At 35.0% G+C, this 24,036-nt stretch overlaps 1 protein-coding gene across 1 annotated transcript in view; it reads left to right on the forward strand.

Annotated features, from left to right (window-relative positions):
- LOC102805065 (solute carrier family 12 member 8-like) overlaps positions 1 to 24,036 on the forward strand; it is a 48,575-nt gene that overhangs the window by 16,283 nt on the left and 8,256 nt on the right. The window contains exons 3-10 of the mRNA XM_006822539.3: positions 4,483 to 4,626; positions 7,819 to 8,010; positions 10,796 to 11,030; positions 13,085 to 13,374; positions 14,470 to 14,616; positions 15,467 to 15,875; positions 17,495 to 17,598; positions 18,433 to 18,608. Coding sequence (XP_006822602.1) covers positions 4,483 to 4,626; positions 7,819 to 8,010; positions 10,796 to 11,030; positions 13,085 to 13,374; positions 14,470 to 14,616; positions 15,467 to 15,875; positions 17,495 to 17,598; positions 18,433 to 18,608 — 1,697 coding nt within the window. The remainder of the gene's footprint in view (positions 1 to 4,482; positions 4,627 to 7,818; positions 8,011 to 10,795; positions 11,031 to 13,084; positions 13,375 to 14,469; positions 14,617 to 15,466; positions 15,876 to 17,494; positions 17,599 to 18,432; positions 18,609 to 24,036) is intronic.

A 24,036-nucleotide genomic window follows, 5' to 3' on the forward strand; every position in this document is an offset into this window, starting at 1 on the left:
TATAGCAGTATATAATAACAGACTGCTTTATAATAAAATGCATCACTTCACTTTAAACTATGCTGTAGAGAACAGTAAAAGTCTACATATCAAATTATGAGAGCATAAAAATACTCAGCTGTCCACCATTAATTCATGTGGATACCAGTACATTGTAAACTGTTCACAATGTAGTACATGGTGTACACAATTAATTCTTTGTGTTTGTAATTGAAGTTATATTTCATGACTGTGTAATTGGTCTATTTACCTTCTACTTAGAATATTTATGAATTACTCAAAATCTACATATTCGAGAATAACCCCCCCCCCCCTCTTCTATTAAAATGCATGGTGAATATATGCACAGTATGGTTTCCGGATTTACAATTTATGTGGTTCTTTTTTTTTTTTTTCTTTTTTTAACAAACACTGTCATTATTGAAATAGTATTTGTCTTCCACTTGTATTTCCATTACATAGTTTAGATGTTATGTGTTAATAACATTGAAATTTAGAGTAATTACCTTGTCATGTAATATACCTTAAATTACAAACACCACAAAGAATCAACTAATTAGCTAATATACTACATGTAGCTACACAAATTTTGAAGCCGGGCATAGCTTTGATACTACATGTATTTGTTAACGAGGGGTAGAATTATGATATGAAATTTTGGAGCCAGGCTGGTTCCTAGCAACTCATCAAAGAAACAAAGATACACACAAAAATGTGATTGTGTTGCCAGTGACCAAACCTTTAGCTCTGTCGTAAATACTTCTATAGGAAGAGAACACTAGGTTTTTGGTTTCCTGTCACGTAAATACTTCTATAGGAAGAGAACACTAGGTTTCTGGTTTCCTGTCACGTAAATACTTCTATAGGAAGAGAACACTAGGTTTCTGGTTTCCTGTCACGTAAATACTTCTATAGGAAGAGAACACGAGGTTTCTGGTTTCCTGTCACGTACATACTTCTATAGGAAGAGAACACTAGGTTTTTGGTTTCCTGTCACGTAAATACTTCTATAGGAAGAGAACACTAGGTTTCTGGTTTCCTGTCACGTAAATACTTCTATAGGAAGAGAACACGAGGTTTCTGGTTTCCTGTCACGTACATACTTCTATAGGAAGAGAACACTAGGTTTCTGGTTTCCTGTTACGTAAATACTTCTATAGGAAGAGAACACAAGGTTTCTGGTTTCCTGTCACGTAAATACTTCTATAGGAAGAGAACACGAGGTTTCTGGTTTCCTGTCACGTAAATACTTCTATAGGAAGAGAACACTAGGTTTCTGGTTTCCTGTCACGTACATACATGTACATGTCTAAAAATCACTTTGTTGCACAACATTTTTGTATTTTATTTATTTATCATAATATTATTGAGGTACAATGTAATAACAAAATTCTTTGTACCTTGAAGACAAAACAACTATAACATTATCTGTTTATTTTCACTGCCAGGAATTTTCATTATTTGTTGATACATGGTACAAGGACAAATTTAGAAAAAATCGCTATATAGAGGATACTGTACTTGTATCCAATCAGTGAATATATTAATTAAACAAGTGTAGTAATTAGTTCTTGTTTAGATGAAGTCATGTATGTGTGCGTGTATCCGAAGCAGCATCTTGGACACCATTTACCTTACACATACTTAATATCTGATACATATGTAGTGATTAAATTATTTGGTTAAAGATGACAAACTGGCGGCCATTTTTAGCTCTGCTGAGTGACTGTCTGTCATCTTTTTACTATTTTTGACTTCTTCTTGAAAACTGCTTGTTTGTTGTAAAAATACATTGTAATCAGGTATTTTTACATGTTCGGAACCTGATCCGAGCATGTGTTAGCTGATTTACTTTAAACTTGGTAGAAGAAGCAACCACTTCTAAAGGTTGATGCTCATCACTTTGATTTGTAACGTCTTCTCAAGATGGCTGACTCAATCCATCTATCAGGTCAGTCAAGTACTGCAATGTTAAAAATGTTCACTATGCACAGGACTAAGAGCTAAATTATCCTTGAATGTGAATTACTTTGAGATTTAACATAAATAAAGTATATGCGTTGGACATTTATGAGTCACATGATTGGAACCTTTTTTGCTATGATATTGACAATTGTTTTCTCGCTATAAACGTGATATCGTATCTCCAGAGTGACAAAATACTACGAGATACAGGTTTTCACTCCAAAACTACTTTTATTACTCACTTTATAACAAACAACTTAATTCTATATGCTTATGGTCTTTACCACTGAATACACAGCAGGGACTGTGCATTACAAAATACTTGTTTTTATATAACATAATAATATTAATAATCATAAATTTATTGCATCCTTAGAAATAGTTTCCATTGGTTGACATCAATAAAAAACAAATTTATGTTTGGTGTCCAAAACATTCTACGAAGAAATGTTCTTCATTTTATCAAAAGGCCTGGAACATAACAAAATTTCTACATGAGTTTAATAAATTCAATATTAGAGTTAAAAATTTTGATATCATATTTATAATATGTATGCATTTCTAGCTTTTTCACCTGGGTTTCACTAGTGACATTAGAATCATTATTTGTGTGTGTGTCCCAAGTGTCTTTAATAGCACAATGGATTGATTAGCATATGGGAACACCATTCTTTGCACATGCGTTGCAGCCAGTTTATTGGCTACAATTAAACTAATAATGAATTGTTGGAACCATCAATGTTTTATTGAGACACGTTGACAACATTTTTACTAAATTGTTGGTTAGTTTTATCAGCAGTTTTTACATATCATGACAGTTAATCGGTAATCACTAATGGTGATTCAGTGGAGAAAATTAATCCTGTGCATTGCCGCTGTAAGGTTGGGAGAATTAGAAACGAGGAAAGCCTCTAATGTGAAAAATGAAAAACGAGAATGCACATTGGTGAATGCATAACACAAACATTCAGATTGAAAGTTTTCAAAAGTGTCTAGTCGTTAAATGAGGTATGTTTTAGCATTTTAGGAAGTGACTATATGTGTTTGTTAACGTAACAAAATCAAATTGTGTGCATGGACCAATCAGATTTGCTGTTTAGAAATGTAATATTACATGGCTTAATGTCACTGTTATTGTATGATACATGTTATAAATATATTACATGGCTTAATGTCACTGCTATTGTATGATACATGTTATAAATATATTACATGGCTTAATGTCACTGCTATTGTATGATACATGTTATAAATACGACCTCGGGACATTTTCACCGTTCCACAATTTATCTTTTTTCAGGCACTTGCAGATTTAATGAAATTTTTTCTCTTGTGGAAATTAGTGATTTACAGTTTGTATTGGAGATGAATGTGGTGAATAAGTAAAAACAAAAACTAACATTGGTACTAACATTGGAAATTAGTGATTTACAGTTTGTATTGGAGATGAATGTGGTGAATAAGTAAAAACAAAAACTAACATTGGTACATTGATTAATGTGATAAAATAAATGCATCTGATAAGCGAACAATCTGGTTATATGCTTGGCAGTTTGCCAAATGGTAGCTCAGCAATATGCATGCATACATTATTATTCAAATTGTTATCTTCAATACTATAATATTATTTAATTAAAAACAAAATATTATTATAGTTAATATGAATATAGTTCGGCTTTCAATTAATTAGTGTTGTATATTTATCATAATGTCATGGTTACTTCTTTTTTAGTAACCATGCATTGGTGTTATGTATTCAGCACTTTGACATCACATATTGATCAGAACATGCATTTACTTCTTTCCATTACACTTGCTTCGCATATTTTTGTCGCACACTTCAACCATCCGGCTATCTAAATTTATTTTGGGTAAACACAAACAAGGCCTATGAGTGCCCCTTTTCTTGAGTTTATTTCTATGAAAACCTGATCCATTAAAAAACATGACTAAGTCAGTCTTGGAACCCCAGGGTGCTGCGGTAAATTACACAATCAAAATGTGCAATGCTTATGGTGATGTGAATGTGATAAATTTGTGAAGTGTTTAAATGTAGGAATGTTAGTGACAGATTGCACAAAAGACTTGTTGTAGGTAGGTACTAAGTAGATGAAATCAATTCTCAATATTTTCATAACAGTAGCTTTAATATCATAATTTATCCACAATCCTTTGCTGGTGAATCACGATGGTGGACTTCATTATACTGTGAAAAGAAAAATTGTAAATAGCATTCTCCTACATTTGTGAAGCTCTTTCATCTGGTATCATTATCTTGTTTGCCAAACTTCCCCTTTATTAATCAAAGCCTAGTGGAGGTATCCAAGCAAAGAATGGAATTCAAAATTTGTCTTTGAATTGTATTCCTTATTTTTACATATGATGCATTTTATAAGGATGAGTCATGACAATCTCTGCACACATTGCACTGACCTCTCATTGTGTAATAAATCAGGGGGATCATAAGCTACTGCATGCATTCACACAGTGCAATCTTTGTATTCTTTATTTTTATAGGATACCAGTTCTCAAAAGCCATGGTGGAAAGCCAATTTTTTCATAAAAGAGCCTGTGTTGTTTGGTACATGGGACGGTGTCTTCACATCATGTATGATCAACATATTTGGTGTGGTTATATTCTTGCGAACTGGTTGGATGGTGGTAAGTATTTTATTTATAGTCCTGAAATTTAATCTTATTTCAGGTTCCTGTACATTCTGGGCTTAATCACTAGGAATCAACAGGAAAAATAAAAGAATTTATAGCAGTAAATATATTGCTATATTTTTTATGCAATTTATTTTGAAACCCTAACTGGCTATCACCAGTGTATCATAATACATGTTGTTGTGCTCACGTTACACGAAGTACGGTCTAAGATTTAAGCTGATTTAGGCTTATCTAGCATATTTGCATTTCGGCTAGACCCAATTGCGTACACGCACAGGGAGGGCCAGTCGTTAGCACGGGCTAAGGGGTGCCATTAGTCGGTGACCTTTGGTAAGCCGCTATTTACGAATGAAAAACGAATGACACGCGCAAGGTTCTATTTCTGCTGCTGACATGTTTCGTTCTAATTTTGAAGCAACGTGCACAGGAACGCGAGAGAAGACGGACCCAACTTATTTGGATGCACAGAAACAGTATACAGCGGGCGTAACAGAATACAGTTTTATTAATGCATGTCGTAGACAGCAAACCAAATTTATTTTGTCTACAATTGGAGCTGCTGTACGCTCTACTACAGCGACCCGATCAGTGTGGAAGCGAGCGCGGAGTAGTGACTGGTGGAAAAGAGTCGCTATACGAACATGGGACACTTTTCACACCCAAAGGTCGCCACAGAGGGCGCTTAGCCCTGGGCTAAGCGTTCGCGCATACTTCGTTAGCCCGTGTTAAGGGTCTAGACCCCGTCTTAAATTCGGATCAGATTTAACCCGTACTTAGCATTCCTTAGCCCGTGCTAAGCGTTCACGCACGTTTTCTTAGCACGGGCTAAGGAATTTGACCTCTTAGCCCGTGCTAAGCGTTCACGCACGTTTTCTTAGCCCGTGCTAAGGAGCTGTGCGTGAACGCAACTAATGTGTATTAAGATTTGAAATGGTTTGTTGATAGCCGTCATTAAAAAAGCTTATTACATGTATCATACTTGACTGACTCAGTACCTTAGGTTCTCTGCTCCAAAAATTGTGATTTCAATGACTGGGCATTCCATGTTACAATTTTCGTTTACAATGTGTCAGTTTTAGAGGGAATATTACGTTTCTTTGTTTAACAAAGCAAGTTTCCTCCTCAGTGATTTCCTCACCCCCATAACATAGAATTAAAACTTTTTGTCGAGCTTGAATCTAAAATAGAAATCCCCCAAATAGGAAGGGTGGACACATTGTCAGGCATTGGCTCTAAGTCAATCAAGTACAGAAACATGAAATTTATCAGCAAAGCAAATTATATGGTTAAAACATGAATGGGTTTTAGTGTCTAGAAAATAATGCACCACTAATATATTTCATTGCACAAGCCAAATACTGAATTAAAGCATTGAATTAAATGTGTGTAGAAATTCATTTCTTTGTAGACTTCTAATTAGGCTGGAGAGGTATTTATTCGTAACCTCATGAAAGTGCTCATCAATATTAAAAACGGTTATGTCTATGATTCATCAGATCCTAGACAAGAAAAGAAACATTCAATAAACAAGTTTTGAGTTCCAGAGTGTGTTCAATGTTTATTGTTACTGTATGCGCTTGTTATTTTACTACTGGTCGCCCGTGAGCCTGTTTGCGTCTATTTTTCATAAGTTGTATATACATGCTTGTATATTGTCTCCCAGAAATATTTTACATAACATGTATGGGATACCATGGGGATATAAATGTTATTTTGTTCATATATTGGTTTGATATTTTGTTTAAGTCTATGAATATAAAACATGTTTTCTACATGTATATTTTATGACAAATTTGTTAACTTTCAAGGTAATCTTGGATGTCTGCAATGCAGAATCGATATGTGCTGTGCAAAACTGAACCTCGTATATTAAAATATCTGACTAACACTGTGTGTTTTTGCTGATGGGAAGTTAATTCACCTCAATTCAACCACACTTTGAGCACATAGTAGCTAAGCAATCAGGAAACTTCAGGAACCCAAATCAGGTCTATTGAGTGGGTTCTATATCGATCCTCAGGTATTTGACAGCTTCAATGACATAAACTACACAGGGTCACATTTTAAACACCCGACCTATATAGGGTCACATGTTAAACACCCGACCTATATAGGGTCACATGTTAAACAACCGACCTATATAGGGTCACATGTTAAACACCTGACCTATATGGGGTCACATGTTAAACACCCAACCTATATAGGGTCACATGTTAAACACCCGACCTATATAGGGTCACATGTTAAACACCTATATAGGGTCACATGTCAAACACATGTCCAATACAGGATCACATGATAGACACCTGACTTACAACATTCCCCAAGATTTGATTGCAAGCATTATTGTTTTATTAACCATGGCCATAGCAGTGTTATAAAACATTTTGTATAGTTACCTGTACTTGCAATGATCGATTGTGTCATCTAGTTTTGACCCTTGTGTAACTACATGTACATGTAACAATGATTCTATACAGTGTATGCTACTATTAACCCAGCTTCAGTAAACAAGACTTACGATATACTTGTTAAATTACATGGAAGTGCTAAAAGTACCAATCATGACAAACTTAACAGCATGACAAAATGGCAGGATATCGTGAATATTTCATCACTTTAACTCAGAACACTGTGTAAATTATTCATAGTTTTGAAAGGTTCAGTCATCCAGTCTGCATCAAATCTAATATAAATCATTTTAACCTTCAGTGAACTTATTTGTTTTAAAAGTCAGTTCAATAAGATAGACAAAATCAATTTTATCAAGTAATGACGATATACCGTAGTCAGGTTTCTATTATTATTCTATTATTCAAAATGTTTAAATAGAATATAAGAATTTGCATGTTCATTTATGTTGGTTTGCAATTTCATGTTTTAAATGTGTCTATATCAAAATTATGGAAAGAAATTGTCTATATGTACATGTCTCAGTTTAAATTCAGTACATAAAATTCAATAATAATTTTAGCTATATTCTTCCATAACTTTTGTAGCTTTGAAGCAAATAAATCTTGAAAAAAGGCAACTTACGCTAGATATTTAGTAAAAATTGATGGTAAAGGTGACCCATCAGAACAATTTTGTGAGACTTTGTGTAAATATTTGAGTTATTTAACAGTGAGAGTAAAATTTTGCATAGACCGGATGACATTACCGTATGTTTTATGTATTTTTCAGGGTAATGCTGGTATTGGTTTATCAATACTAATAGTGACTGTGACAATAATAGTGGCATTAATAGCAGGCTTGTCAGCTATTGGAGTGTGCGAAAGATGCCATGTACAGAGTGGAGGAGTGTATTTTCTCTTATCCCATGTTCTGGGAACACGTATTGGAGGAACCATCGGTATAATGTACAGCTTTGGCCAGGTGAGTGTCAGACTCTTACTACATTATAAATAGTCACAAAATCAGACCCCAGAACTTGAAGGTATGAGTAGCCTTTTAAGACACATAGATACCATTCTCTGAAAAAACAATAAACCGACTGCATATCTGTAGCTTTTGAAGCTTATATACTGGGCAGAATATGATATGTTGAAAAAACTGTCAACAAACAAGCTGCTCTCTGATTGGTCTGATTCTTACATGTTTGAGTTGAGTAGCCAATCAAACAAAATCTTTCAAGTAGCTTCGCAATCAATTTGAATATCTTGACACTTATAATTAATTGATTTTCTCCATTGATATTCAAAAAAAAAAAAGACATTGGATGTCTGTCATGAAAAAAAGGATTTATTTACTTGTACTATTAAAGATACTAAAAAAAATTTGGAAAACCAAGACTTATAGTTTTAAAATTGCCAATGCGATAAAAAACTGATGATGAAAATGTGTTATATTTTTGTCACTCCTTATTATCAGTTGTTTGCTGCAATAGTTTCCCCAACTCAGGATCATAGGTACTGAAAATACTATGATTCACATGGGTTTATCAGCCCAAAGTGATAATTCAATGAAAAAGTTGACATTAATTTAAGTGAAACTTGAATGAGCATAGACTTATGACTAAAATATCTTGTAATATCATCTACATGGTGTTTGGAATAGACTGAAATTTTATTTCTTCTGAGCTGTTTAAACCATGCAGCATATGTATAAACAAGAAAAGAAAGATGAATGTGATAAATAAGATGTTTTTAACCCAATGAATTCATTAGTGAATTGTTAAATGTCAAGTGTGTTATTAGGTTGAAAGTAGGGAATTTTTATTACCGATAGCAGTAAATTTGTACATAGCCTGATATTCTCATGAGCTTTAACTGTGATAATGTGGATGCCAGTTTACTTTAGACAATTTGTTAGGCAATATGAACTATGATAAATAATATTGGGGCACATGCCAAACATTTGATGGTAGCCTAGCAATTATTAATCAAAAATATTCCAATAAGAATGGTAGTTCCATTTGAAATTACATTATCTGCTAAACCCAAGCACACCAGGCACCATGAATTTTATTCCTAAAAATGTGTACAGAATAAATATTTAACATATGGTATTTATATTGCTGTCTATTTTTATGGTTGATGTAAACTTGCTGACATTTTACAGCAAGTCTCAGAAGTATTGGGGCAGCCAATTTGCAAACTCACTAGCGAATTGGCTAACTGCTTGGGTTTTGACTAAACAGTTGGCTTTCAAATCTGGCTGGTGCCGACTCGTGGTCGGGTCCACTCTGGGCAAATCTAAGTTGCATTAGGGGACATAGAATGTTTTTACGTAGCCTGGTAGGTACATGTCTAGATTTCCCTGAATGATTTAATTTGTTACAAGGCGTGCTAATCTAAAAGTAGTTTCCCTGGTAAGCCTGAGAATGGCCACAGTCAGCTGGCATAAAGCGATAATATGATAACACGTTTCTTACAAATCAGGAAGAAAATGACAAACATTCACATCTAAATGATCCGTCAGTGTAACATTAGCCAACCGCTAAAAAAATCAACGTCATTACACATAGAACACTTTCCCTGATATATTTGAAAGCGAAATCTTCATCCATGTGTCTGATTAGCTCCTAAAGTATGACGACCATCCCCTGCTGTGATATAGATTCGCCCCAAGTGGGCGTGACCACAAGAAAGGCGCCAGCGAGATTCGAAAGCCAACTGTTTAGTCAAAACTCAAGCAGTTAACCAATTCGCTAGTGAGTTTGCAAATTGGCTTCCCCAATACTTCTGAGACTTGCTGTAATCATGATAAGCTTTTAATTTGTAGTAAAAATAAAAGTGTTTTCTTTTACATGAATGGTATCTGTAGTGTATTATTTTATACCAATATACAGTAATCAATTGATATTATTATCAAACATTTTTGGTTTTTTAAAAGCCATATCCTAACATGACTTTGACTTTATTAGTTATAGTCATTCATGTTTTATTAGTTAAAAAATTGGTCATAGTTGGCTTTGATGTTCAAGTGGTTACACACTAAATCTATACTGGACATCTATACTGTCATGTGGACAATCAGTTGCTTAGAATGAGTGTTCCAGGTATTTAAAAAAATGTCAATTCCTATTTAATGTCATACTAAATCTCGAATATTTACTACCTACCAAGAATTAAATATGTGGGATAGAATTGTTACATCAGTTTATAAATTACAAGACAATTACCATCCATGTGAAACTAGACAGAAATGAAGTATTTTGTTCTCCTTATAGTGGAGACAGTGTACTCAAATGTTTATTATTTTTAAATTTTATGCTACAATTATAAATTGTCACTTGTATTTTCTTACATTATTGTGAGACAAATTGTCTCATGAGATTAAAAAACCTGAGACAAAATATTAAAACATGTCTTGTGTCTGGTGAGTTCTTTTCAATAAATTGGTTGAATGTAGGAGAGCTGAGGAAGAGGTTTCTATTACCAGGACAGCTAACTTAAAATTAACTTGTGATTTTAAAACATGTGGTTTTCAGCAAAGTGTGTTATTGATTGCTCTAGACTAATATGAGTAATTGTAATGATTAATAAGTAGATGTTTGTGGTTTATATGTTTTATTTATTATAACGTGTGCTTAATATATTTTGTGAAAAATAATTGTATTGCTTGCTTGCATGACTGGCAGTACTATATGTACCCAGCATAGAATTTGCGACTAATTTCCAGTGTGTCACTAATCCGTTTTGTGTTTTACTAATTCCAGACTGTTGCATGTGCTTTATATTGCACTGGTTTTGGAGAGTCTGTTGCCGCAACATTTGGATGGGTCGACAACACATGGGCAGTTCGTGGGGTCGGCATTGCTGTTATATTATTACTATTGGCTATTAACATAGCTGGTGTCAGATGGGTGGTCAAATTACAATTGGTTTTACTTGGAATACTTGGCATTGCTACGTTAGATTTTGTCATCGGTACCTTTTCACATACTGATCCAGGTAATGTACATTATTGATCAGAGCTGTCATCTGTCAACCTGAGTGTCAGTTTAGTCAGACACTCCACATTTTAGACAGGTGAAACATTTTATTTGACATGCTAAATTTCTACAAACTTGTCAATTTTGATTGAAAATTCCCTGTAACATACAAAATAAAGATAAATAACCAGCAGAAATAGACTACATGTCTGTGGCTACAGACTAGTGATAAGTCATTGATTTCTATATAGATTTTACACAGGCACAGGTCATTTCCTGGCTATAACCTTAAAAGGCATTTTCCTTAGAGCGTACAGTCAATCTAATGTTGTCTTCACGATCTCAATCTAAGGCATTTTTTGGAAATGTTGGCCTTGCATTTGGGGGTGTATTCGAAATAACCAAGTTCAAGCCCTGTTTGGCTGCAATTCTCAGAGGCGAACTACATTTGTACAACTGAAGTAAACAGTCAAAAACTCTCAGAAAACTGTACTTTGGGCAGTACCGTTGAGACTGTCCTGAACAACTAAAACATTTCGGCCATCATAGGGTACTGTGGGCATCATATTCTAAAAAATAAAATCTGCTCATTGATTTATTACTTCATGTCACAATTACCACAGACATTGCAAGGGTGTCTGCTGTGATTATGTTGCTTTTGTGGTAATGTTCTACTAACATTTATATTTAACAACTCATCAAAGTATTCATTGCATATACGTTATAGTAGCCACCTCATATTGTTGTCTATGACCCAGGACCCTTCAGTAGACTTCTCTGAATACAGTTATGTATTCATTGCATATACGTTATAGTAGCCACCTCATATTGTTGTCTATGACCCAAGACCCTTCAGTAGACTTCTCTGAATACAGTTATGTATTCATTGCATATACGTTATAGTAGCCACCTCATGTTGTTGTCTATGACCCAAGACCCTTCAGTAGACTTCTCTGAATACAGTTATGTATTCATTGCATATACGTTATAGTAGCCACCTCATATTGTTGTCTATGACCCAGGACCCTTCAGTAGACTTCTCTGAATACAGTTATGTATTCATTGCATATACGTTATAGTAGCCACCTCATATTGTTGTCTATGACCCAGGACCCTTCAGTAGACTTCTCTGAATACAGTTATGTATTCATTGCATATACGTTATAGTAGCCACCTCATATTGTTGTCTATGACCCAGGACCCTTCAGTAGACTTCTCTGAATACAGTTATGTATTCATTGCATATACGTTATAGTAGCCACCTCATATTGTTGTCTATGACCCAGGACCCTTCAGTAGACTTCTCTGAATACAGTTATGTATTCATTGCATATACGTTATAGTAGCCACCTCATATTGTTGTCTATGACCCAGGACCCTTCAGTAGACTTCTCTGAATACAGTTATGTATTCATTGCATATACGTTATAGTAGCCACCTCATATTGTTGTCTATGACCCAAGACCCTTCAGTAGACTTCTCTGAATACAGTTATGTATTCATTGCAGATATGTTATAGTAGCCACCTCATATTGTTGTCTATGACCCAGGACCCTTCAGTAGACTTCTCTGAATACAGTTATGTATTCATTGCATATACGTTATAGTAGCCACCTCATATTGTTGTCTATGACCCAGGACCCTTCAGTAGACTTCTCTGAATACAGTTATGTTTTCATTGCATATACGTTATAGTAGCCACCTCATATTGTTGTCTATGACCCAGGACCCTTCAGTAGACTTCTCTGAATACAGTTATGTATTCATTGCATATACGTTATAGTAGCCACCTCATATTGTTGTCTATGACCCAAGACCCTTCAGTAGACTTCTCTGAATACAGTTATGTATTCATTGCATATACGTTATAGTAGCCACCTCATATTGTTGTCTATGACCCAGGACCCTTCAGTAGACTTCTCTGAATACAGTTATGTATTCATTGCATATACGTTATAGTAGCCACCTCATATTGTTGTCTATGACCCAGGACCCTTCAGTAGACTTCTCTGAATACAGTTATGTATTCATTGCATATAGTGTAATATTTTGATGTGTTTCTTCTTTAAATAGAAAATGGTTTCACTGGATACAAACTCATTAATCTTCGTAACAATACAGCACCAATGTATTTACCAGGGGAGACATTCTTCAGTGTATTTGGTGTTTTCTTCCCGACTGCTACTGGTGTGATGGCTGGTATTAACATGAGTGGAGACTTAAAGAATCCATCACGTAATATTCCAGTTGGTACTTTAAGTGCCATTGGTGTCACTGCTTTGCTCTATTTCTTGTATGTAGTCCTTCTTGGTGCTACATGTGAACGATGGGCATTACAAACTGACATGATGATAGCAGAAAAGGTAGGATCCCATCCACTAGTACTATTACAGATTCTCTCAAATCCTTTCAAAAACACAAAAATACTTAAATTCTTTGTTTTTCAATAGCGAGTTGCTAGATTACTGATCGCACACCAGTTTTGATTCTGTGATAAAAATAGGGATGGATGAAATGAAGTTGGGGGAGAGGGATCGTGTCATCAGCTGTAATGTCCTGTACTGCTGTTTTTCACAACTTTAATAAATTTATTTGACTGTTACCAACCAGAGATGTTTTTTTATCTACATTCAGATCACAATAAATAGGTCAACAATTAAATTTTGTTTTGCATGTTTTGAATAAAAATTGTTTTCCCATTTTACAAAAATTTCATAACTTTCAAGAACAACCTTGATATGGTACAAGGTCAATGTGCTCGGTACAGATGCTCTAAACTGTGTATTCTTGAAGACTCCACTTCATCGCTTGTGAAATCAACATTGTCATATGCATAGTAGTATACTAGGAACGTGAAAACCCCAAAATATTGCAAGACATATTTTCCCATCTATAATGATAATAGTATTCAAGTGCTTTTGAATTGTGACTTTGCCACATGTACAGACATACTTAATAGTTTCAATATAGCTTTGTCTGATTATAAATTCATCTATTAATGTGACAAGTATATATACACATCAACTTTTATTTTTACGCTATTGATGTTTCATTTAGTTCACTATGAGATCTTGCGTGAAAGCAGTGGACTGGACATCTGTAGCAAAAATTGAATGAGCTCAATGTTGAAATGCTGATCTTTTAAAGGGAAATGTGGTGTTGGGGTACCATTACTTCATCAAAATTGACTGTCATGTCATTAAATGCATATACATGTATCACAATATTAAGCATAGAAAAAACCCAAAAAACTTGAATGTGTATTCAATTCCACTTCTTTTGATGCCACTATGATGCAATGACTTTCGTTTGTTCCATTTTTATGTTCAATTTCACACAAAACACAGGATCTTGTAGTGACCTAATAATGGTCATGATGGCTTCTATTGATTTTGCCAGCACGATAAAATACAGTGTATGTAACTGTATTAGGTTAATACACATATGTTTATTTGTAGGTTGCCTTGGTTGGATTTTTATGGTTAGCTGGACTTTATATTTCCAGTTTGTCATCCTGTCTGAGTGGTCTTTACGGAGCACCTAGAGTCTTACAATCTATCTGTCAGGAAAATGTTATACCGATAATTAAAGTTCTTGCAATGGGTGTAAGTAATTTTTAATAAATCTGTCATCATATCGCCATAAGGTAGAGCATGCTATCATTTTACATCCTTCCATAATGAGAATTTTAAATATGTAACAATAACACAGTATTTCCATGTTTACATGTATGCCAAAAAGCCGGTTTGGAGACCAGCCTTATAGTTAAGCCGACGTTAAACCATATATGAACAAGTTAGCTGGCACCATGCCGATTTAGTTTAAGACCGCCCAAAATGGCAAGTCTTGACCAGGCCTCCATACTTACTTAGCATGTGTGAACAATAACGCCACCTTAAAAAGCTCATTCTCAATGTCAGCCTCGCTCTGGAGTTCTATACATTGCAAGTATTTTAAAGAAACATGGCGGCCGATAACAACGCCGGCTTTCTTTAGTCTTTATACATGCATGAACACAGGACCAATAAAAACTACTTTTAACGATTGTTTACCAAGTTAGTCCAGTCGGTGCTGTGACACACGTGTAAAACATACCATACCTTTGTTGATGTTTTTTCATAGGCAGAGTTAGTTTGTATAACAATAATATAGGCACACATTTATCCTGTGAATACTTTAATAGTAAATCAACTCTGTAGTTTGACGTACAATGGGCTAAGGAGAGTCGAGTCTATTCTAAAGTTTATTTCTGTGCTGTCTAGTCCAGTACAGGAAATATAGTTGATCAAATTGAACAAATTAAGGAAATGAATGAACGAACAAGCGAATGAATAAATGAATGAATGAATTAATTTATTAATTATCCTCAATCAAATACAGTCAGTCACACATAGCTGAGTATATATGTACTACAGTAAAGTAGTTATTTATTTTCTTGTTTTCTTTTATTTACAGAAAGGACCAAATAAGGAACCGATTTTAGCTTCAATAGTAGTATGCGTGATTAGTATAGCTTTTATATTTATTGGCCATGTGAATGAATTAGGCCCCATAGTAACCATGCCGTTTCTTTTAACGTACGCCGTAGTGGACTACGCCTACTTTGCATTAGCTATGAGCTATGACAAAAAGAAAACAGAATTACCTGCAAAAAGTGAACAGGATTCATTATTGTCACATGTAATTGATAGTAGCATTAAAAAAAAGGAAGCAGATCTTGCGAATGGTGGGTATGGCACAACACTTAAATCAATGGATGATAATGAGACGGTTGAGAAAGCAGGTGAAGCTATAGACACGCATTCAGAATCTGTTGAGGTGGATGATAAAATGCAGTTATTAGAGAAGAAAAAAGATGATAATGGTGAGTATGGCATAATATTAATAATTATTTTTGTATTTGTTAGAATTCTATGTATGTTATTCTTTTAGTTCATGTATGCCAGAATGCCATGGGTGATCCAGAATTGGGAGGGAAATTCACTTATTTTAAAAAACTTTTTTTCAGTGTGAAGGAGGAATTTTCCTTCCTTCATTTTGAATGCTGGATGACACAGTTCATCCCTCAATGACATGTTTAGCTAGAGTAGTTAACACAATCGACAAATAAACAGTATGACCTAATGACTTAACCTAATGAGTCAAATTTGTGGGGCCACTCGATCTGTTCCCTTCTTCAAAGTTGGCCGAGAACTTTTATTAAAGACCCAATTCATTTTTCTCCGGGCAAGTGTTTATTGGAGGTGTGGCTATGCTAGTGAGTGCTGTTAATCACTTGCATAGCTTAGGTTTACAGAAATTCATAGTTTATTTACAAGCTGATAGCACTAATACTCATAGGCATCAAAGTGTATTATGGGCCACTGAGACTTGCTTCCATAGAGCACAGACCTGAGCTGCATTGGTATTCTGCAATGACAAATATCGGAGCTAATATGGAACGTGTTACAAAGTGATGTGGCATTGAACATTTCTTTGAAATATGTTTATATCAACAATAGCATTTGTCTGAAATGCAGAATTGACGTATCATATCCATTTTACCACCCTTATATCAGGGAACTCTGAGGCCACAGCGATGACTATGAGGCATGTATGCTTAGGTTAACAATAAAAAAAAATATTTACTGCATGGTGTTCAAATCACTTCATCACTACATGCAATAACCTGAAGACTGACCACAGCTGCTTGTAACGCAAAATAAAATTGCTAGATGCCGACTAGTGTAGATCTACTAATTTGCACAAGGCCAGTTAGACAAGTAAAGTCGGGACTTGTAAAATAAATAATTTTAGCCATTTGTTCACCTACTGTTAGTGTGATTGTAAAAGCTAGATTTAGTAGTCACGTTAAAAATTTTATGTCTATGGGTCGGTGCATGGGCACACAATTACGGTATTATTTGCCATTTCCCTAAACAAATTAATTCTTACTGAGTCACATGTAACATTATCGGTCCGTCATTGGCAACCCTAGAGATCTTGTGGTTCAAGTCTCCTTCCTGTTCAATTTTGTCATAAGCTGCACTATTTCCGGAATACGCTCTTTATCTTTGTTGATTCCGCTATGTGAACTGTGTAAATGTTTTTTGAGATTAAATGACGCAATCTGTTTCAGCAGCCCAACATCACGGGACATTGATTGACAGCAGTTAATTATTCAAGCTTAGTAGCACGTCCCTTTTTTCCGGTTCGTGACATACTCGACCTGTAAAAATGTGTCTTTACAGGAGCCTGGCTGGAGCTGTTTACAACAGCATGACTTTCAAGGAAATAATCCCTATTGTTTGAAGCGTATTTATAGTATACCTGGGCCTTTAAAATACATAATTATACACACCTGTGTTGTAATGTGTAATCCCAATAATTCCCTTCAAACCAACAATCAACCCCAATCCTCCAAACAATCTCTCTCCAAGCACAAACGTGTACAATAGGATTATAGAACCTGTAGCTAAATATTTCTTTTTTTATATCTTCTAGTTGAAAGTGGGCAGCAATCTCGAGTGCCATTTAATACTGAAATTTCAAGGATGCCAGACTCTTGGTATTCACATATGTGCAATAGATGGGTGTCAATGTGTGGGGTAAGTGTAGAATTGTTTATATAATTTTATTATTATTATATGGAATCTTTGATACTGTCATCACTATATTGTTACAGACACTAACAGTATCATTGCCAGCTAAGTTGTTGACTGGTTTGCCAGTACAGTATTTCAAGATTATGTGATTAGAACTGATTACATCAAAACATTTTTATGAGGTGTTTCATTTTTGTGCATGCACTTTACTAGTAATACAAATTTGTTTGGGGAAAAGACTGTTTCTAACAGATATCTCCCAAATCTGATATGAACCAGATGATTGCCTTTTAGGTTTATAGCTAGCTACATGTACATTACAAATATAGAGAACATATTGAGTACATAAGGGATTGACAACAACTCAGTTTACTATATAACCCCATACCACTCACTACTCACTAGACACACACCAGTAAGTATGCATCACTATGTTACATTATGTTTAATAATTTTGGTTTACTTCGCTATTTGTCATCCAGCAATGTATACAATTATAAAAAATCAATGGAAAAATAGTTGCGTCTTCTATAAGAACTGTGTTCCTCAGTATTAGTTTTGATTCTACTGTTGATGTTTGTTTGCCTCAAATTGTTGCAATCACATAAGCACGTAACAAAACAATCAGTAACTTAGCTGACAATGTTGCTTCATGGTGTCTGAAACACTAAGGCAATGCCAATAAAAATATTCAATATTCACATCTCCACAAAGACTGAGATAAAATTTCAGGTTATATATTTTCAATATTGACATTTTTGTTTTTTTCATAATTTGCATCAAAATTTGTTTGTGTGTGCCTGATTTCTCTAATAATTATTTCTTTTTGTCTTGCAGGGTATATTCTGTATATTTATTATGTTTTGTATACAGTGGGGATATGCATTAGCCAATATATCTGTGGCTTTAATTATTTATATTTATATTGGACAAGCTAATCCTGGTACAAAGCCTGGTGTTGTGGATTTTAATTTCATTACATGGGTTAAAACTGGATTTCAAAGATGTTGTCGGTATGTTTCTTTTAATAAGCCCTTCAAACTCTCTATAGATAAGAACCTATAACAAATACTGGTATTCACATTGCACTCATGAGACGGTAATAGATATTATTTGTAGTTTTTTTTGAACTTTCTTTCCTCACTCTGAAATGTTCATGTTGTTATTCTCAACTTTTACATGTTATGAATTGACTTAAAATCATTGCCTTGTTATAGTGATGTAACACATCACCTGTTGGCCTTGTTTTCCCCTTTCATCTGTGGGGGCTTTCAGTTGGCATTGTAATCAAACAAATTAGATTATTTTACAAATACATACTACATGAGGGAAGTCATCTTGAATCTGGACCAAATCTTAGATAGACATTCGCTCTGAAACATGTTTTCTTGATTCCTACAAATCAGGGTAAAAGTACCAAACTTCTTCATCCTAGTGATCTATTGGGATAAATTAAGGCACCCTCTCACAAAATTTGATCACATTCAGCATTTTTGTATGAAAAAATGGAAGGCAATTTCTGATTGGCTTCTGAGGTAGATGATGATGATTCCACTTGTATGCCAGCTGACTGTACAAAAGATATACTGAATTATTTGTTTAAAGGAAAGCTCTAAAACACAATAACTTCACAAACAAATTAATATGCTACAGTAAAACTAAAATCTTGCTATAAACTAAAATAGCAGTCTGATGGTAACATTGGTTGAGGCAAAAGTAGCTTTGCTTTTTAATACAGTGCTTGCTTTCCATTGCATGTAACTGTTTATCAATTGCCATGGTGGCTAGGCTACTGTCAATGCATAACATTTTCACTGGGTTTTAATTTCACTATTTTTTGTGTAAAATTACAATATAAATCTAATTAAGGGAAGAGTAAGAAATCAAACGGGCGGTGCACCGCGGTCATTACCGCGGTGGTGGGTGCTCGCCGGTCCACCGCATCATCCACCGCGGTCTTCCGCGGTGGGCTCGCACAGCAATTCACACTTGTTGTCAAGACCATTAATGAACACAGAGAACTGGGAAATTAAAAGGATCACAAAGTTCTAATGAAAAATTAAACCAATTTGGCTGAGCCAAAAGCTAGGAAACTAATCTATAATAGTTGACATTATTTTATTTGCCCGAGCCTTGGAATAAAATCACAAAACGATCCAGAAAGACGTAGAGATCAACATAATATATAATATGATCGCATTATTTTGTGAATATATATCATGCATGGTCTCAGAAAATGTTTAGAAAGATTAATGTTTCGCGTAGACCAAATATAATTACGCATAAATATAAATTCAAAGTGTTTTAATACATTGGTGAGAGGTCGCATTTACGTGAACAAGAACATGCACTAAGAAGGAAAAGCAAGCCAAAGTCGAAACTGGGTGTATCATGGACTTGGTACAACATGCGCTGCGACAATTTAGTGATCGTCGACATCAGTTTGGGGCACAATCGAACTTCAAGTACGTTGCGAAACTTGCTACGCGACGAAGCTGACATCAAGTGAGTGTTGACCGAAGTTTGACCCCAAGTCACGCATTGAACTGGCGCGTTACCTTAGCAACCCTTTTCTTTCTTGGTCCGCGCTTTGATCTCGTAAATTTGTTATTATATCCGGCGGTACTGTAATAACACAACTTGTATCCAACTCTGTATTGGCTTTGAATATTTCAACATCGTTTACTTAGTGTGCTGCTTTTCTAATAACGCAAATATGTTTACAGTATTGCACGGGCTCTAAGTATTTCAACTTTGCAATGTATTGCTTTTATAATAATTACGCAAACTAAGTTATTTTTATTATTGTTGAGACACTAACCCAGGCTATTTGGTATCTGTGAATATTTCAATATTACCGACTTGATAATGCGTTGCATTCATAATTATTACGCAAATTTAAACATGGGTGCATTTAAATCATTGAAAAAGATAGTCAGGTCCCGGAGTCAGGTGTCTAACGAAAGTCGAGAAAATATTTTAAATACTTGTGACTCATCGGTGAATTATTTTATTCGAAATAAACTGAATATGTAATATTAACCATACAATAACATACGTAATGTTAAATTTTTCTATAATAAACTCGCAGCACACTTCGATCGCATTATTCGCGTACATTTCGACTGAATTCTAATAACCACGTGTTTGAATTACGTGCAGCAATGGGCAATGACCTCAATGAGTTCACTCACTGACATTTAAATTCGGGCCACCCAGTTTGACACAAAACGATATAGTTACTTAACATTTGTTCAAAAAATCGGTAAACTCTCGTGAAGAGTTAACTGAAAGGCAACGTCGTTTTTGACCAAAAAAAAACCACGTCAATACAAGATTATGTGTGCGAGGTTAGATTTATAGAACGTACATGACCGCTTAACTCTGTATTTTTTTTAATAATCATGTTGCACGTAAAACACAGGAGACATTTTAGTTCGTCCATTTCTTGTTTACCGATCTTGAACTTTTTGTCTGGAATGCGATACAGGCAAAGAATAAACATTAATGATACCCACTGTTGTCAAATCAACAAGAGGCTCGAATCAGGAAGGCTCGGCTATTTAAAACTTCGTAAATAACATTCTTTTCATGTGGTAGACTTTATTCAAGTGTAACAAACGTAAGTGAAATGTATGGACGAGTCATAATACTCGTACCTTCGAAAGTTACGACTTTTACTCTTGGAATTGGTTATAAATACATGCATAAAATACAACATTGTTTTACGCAACAACAATTCGTTTACAGCATTGGACTTATGAATTTTTATATTAATAAAATACGTGGGCTGATAATATTACCATATGCTTAGTATTTCCATGCCAGCGATGCTCGTAACCTGCTCGATTTAAAAACAGCTGGAATCACAAAGGAAACTGTTAAGTACGTATTTCACACCTTTCCTAGGGCCGCGGTTGCAACCGGTACTGGTGGCCACCGCGGTAGAGACCCCTAATTATAAGCAGTCCGCGGCTCTCCCCTGTGTACCGCGGAGAGCCGCGGTGATTACCGCGGTAAACCGCCCATTTGATTTTCTACTCTCCCCTAAAACCAAGTGAATATGTTCAAAATAATAAATTAAATGCAAGTATAAAATGCTTGTGTGAATCAGTTTCTAGGAAGATTAAACTCAGCATGATGCAAAGTTAAAGCATGCTTGGTAAACAAATTATTATTTCCTGTTTTCGAAAACGATGTCTCATGACAGACCTCTGTGCGTTTCCACCTGTATCTATGACTTTCAGACATGCCTGATCCAGTCGCTTTCAAACTTCACACGTACATTTTGTACATCACACATTTTAGGGGACATATACATATACATTCAAGATGGCTGGAGGATTGCCATTTTTGTGCTAAAAATTCATTAAAATTAAGCATTTCTGCCATTCAGGAACTGGATCTAGGTCTTGAATAGACAGATTTCATTCAAACTTGATACATACATTATGAGACCTTGATGTATATCCTTTTGTTTTTCAGATATGATTTTGACATGCTTTCACCAATCTTGTCCAAACATGTATAACATTTTTATATTGAAAAAAATCATCAAAATCAAGCATTTCTGCCATTTCAGAACTGGATCTTGTCATTTTATTTTTCAGATCAAATTGAAAAGGCTGACTAGCAGCAATTTTGCTGGAGCTATATCTCTGGCATGCAATGGCTGTTCATGTTAAAACTTGATATATTTATTAAGCTATCGCTATGTAAAGGTGTAATTCTACAACTGTCTTTAGAAATAATAACTGAAAGAAGACCCAGTACCTTATCTGCTATAAATAATACACATGTAGTACACTTAGGGTTGCATGGCAGCTTGTTAAAACACAGTAGCAGGTCTAATACCCTAAGCACATACAAATGCGGCTGACATGGGAAGGATACTATATAGAAATATGTTGTTAATAGATGGTGAACTTGAATTAGACATGCAGTTTCATTTTGAGTTTCTCTTATTTATTCTGGTAAAATAGGCCAAACTGATGACAATCATGTTAAACATTTTTACAGCACTATAGGACTGTAGCAAGTAAATGGATTAGCACTTTTTATTTGCCTAAAGTTAAAGTTTGAACAACTAAGCCGCATGCTACCTAATTCAACAAACATTGTTTATCCCTATTCCTGACATTGGTATGTAATTTAATCCGGAAATTCTCACCTCAAAAGTGTGGATGTTTTTCTCTTAGCTATTCTCAGTGCACTATGCATGTCACTGGATCCCTACATTGCATTTTGTGTGTTTGCTGACCATAGTTTTTCAAATGGCCTTTCTCACCCTTTTCAACCCACTATATATATAGTCTGCATATTTATCATAGTTTCTCAAATATAGGCCTGTCTCAACCCGTTCAACCCACTGTAGTCTGCATATATACCATAGTTTCTCAAATAGGCCTGTCTCAACCCGTTCAACTCACTGTAGTCTGCATATATACCATAGTTTTCCAAATATTGGCCTCTCAACCCGTTCAACCCACTGTAGTCTGCATATATACCATAGTTTCTCAAATAGGCCTGTCTCAACCCACTATAGTATGCCATATTGCATATGCATGTACCTTAGTTTTGGTTCATGTTTGGAAAAGTATGGTAGTTTTTGCATGCTACAATCTCATCAGTCTTCTGATGGAATCTGTGTGGTCGTCATAAATGTATGCTGCTTAGTATTTTTATTGGATGTTTAGATTTTTTTGTAACTCCTGTTTTTCTAACTACTAGGAGAAAAACCTCACATCCTTTGACAGAACAACATGTTATGTTTACGCCTTATGACTTACTGGGTGCCATGGAAACCACACAATTGACCAATGAGAACGAAGATTATGCAATGCGTAATCAGTGTCACCATTCCGCCGTTGTTCAAGGCAGTCACTTTATTGATCAGACTGATAGATCAATTGATTAATTCCTCATGCAAGTAATTAATATTGCTATATTATATTCGGTGGGAATTTAGGGTTGGCACAAAATTGCATTAATTGTAAATAATCTCACTAATTTAAGTAATATCTATTGCTACTCATTGCTTTTCTCATAGCTGTAGCTTCATTGTGCAAATAGAACAATTAGATTTTATGTGGGTAGGGGTTTGGAACAGGTATTACATGATCTCCTCTATCCTCCATCTAAAATATAACTGTAATGTTCCTAGTAATGTTCCATCTGTCCTTTCCCACATGAAATGTTCAGTGGCTTATTTGTGAATTCACAGTGTATTAACAGCAATCCAATGTGCATGATTGGTGTTGTAGTCACAGGTAGAAATACAGCACACTTAAAATACTGACATACACATATTATAGTGAAGAACCATATTTGGTGCTAGGAGTACCTGCACCCTGCTTTTAGACTCCACTATCATAAGTGACATTAGATGATATTGCTGGAAATTCATTGTAATTTTATGTTTGGATTCCTATTCTTGTTTTT

The sequence above is a fragment of the Saccoglossus kowalevskii genome, chromosome 14 (genome assembly GCF_978046115.1).
Source record: "Saccoglossus kowalevskii chromosome 14, keSacKowa6.1, whole genome shotgun sequence".
Taxonomy (NCBI): Eukaryota; Metazoa; Hemichordata; class Enteropneusta; family Harrimaniidae; genus Saccoglossus; species Saccoglossus kowalevskii.